This window comes from Galeopterus variegatus, unplaced genomic scaffold (assembly GCF_000696425.1).
Source record: "Galeopterus variegatus unplaced genomic scaffold, G_variegatus-3.0.2 Scaffold14463, whole genome shotgun sequence".
Taxonomy (NCBI): Eukaryota; Metazoa; Chordata; class Mammalia; order Dermoptera; family Cynocephalidae; genus Galeopterus; species Galeopterus variegatus.
The window spans coordinates 28,628-29,462 of record NW_007740574.1 but is presented as its reverse complement, the minus strand read 5'-3'; the positions used below and the strand labels follow the sequence as shown (position 1 = coordinate 29,462).

The window sequence follows — 835 nt, the reverse complement described above, 5'->3', positions numbered from 1 at the left end:
CTTTCTTTCTAATAAATGGTAAATTAGTAGTTTTACTGCTTTGCTTTAGTAGAAGTAAGGTTGCATGGGATCAAAGCTCTGGCAGATCTGCTTTTACCAACAAATACTTAAAAGAGATCATTTTCAATATTTCCTTCTGAAGAATGCTACACCTTTGAATCCAACTAAAGGGGGGAAAGGTCAGTACAGGCCTGGTATTGGAAGCCCTCTGGGAAAGTGGGTTTGTTATTATGATCAGTAAGTATTGCAAGAATGTTCTGGATATTAGGAGCCATCAGAGTAAAGGCTTGCTGTCACATTTTGCATAGATTCTGGCTAGCAGTGGAGGACCTGAAGAAAAGGCCTATCAGAGAAGTGCCCTCGCGAGTTCAGGAAATATGGCAAGAATTTCTGGCTCCAGGAGCCCCCAGTGCCATTAACTTGGATTCTAAGAGTTATGACAAAACCACACAGAATGTGAAGGAGGCCGGACGGTACACGTTCGAAGATGCTCAGGTAGGTACACGGATGGGCCTCACTTCACAGAGGGGCTCCTGAGAGGTTGGTGATTGAGATACTCTAGTTTTATTTTGCATTATAATGGGCAACCATTTTTAATATTTGCAATTTAAGTAACTGTATGGAAAATAACTAACTGTTGTGGAAAAGAACAGACACTTTAAAGTGCAGAGTTTTTTAAAGCCTGGAGGTGTTTTAATATTAAATATTTTTCATGAAGCGCACATTTGAAATACTTGCAAACTTTTATTTCATTTTCTATTCTCTCACCCAATATGTGAGCAGACACTGTCTGTGATGACCCCACCTCAGTAGCCACATTTAACATCTTTAAGGC

At 40.0% G+C, this 835-nt stretch overlaps 1 protein-coding gene across 2 annotated transcripts in view; it reads left to right on the top strand.

The window, feature by feature from the left end:
- The first annotated feature begins 46 nt into the window (after positions 1 to 46).
- Positions 47 to 835, top strand: part of LOC103581972 (regulator of G-protein signaling 7-like) — an 8,080-nt gene continuing 7,291 nt past the window's right edge. Inside the window, exon 1 of one of the 2 annotated variants that reach the window (XM_008563667.1) lies at positions 47 to 495. In XM_008563667.1, the coding sequence (XP_008561889.1) occupies positions 253 to 495 (243 nt within the window). In that variant the 5' untranslated portion in view covers positions 47 to 252. The remainder of the gene's footprint in view (positions 496 to 835) is intronic. The other variant, XM_008563668.1, reaches the window with a different exon arrangement.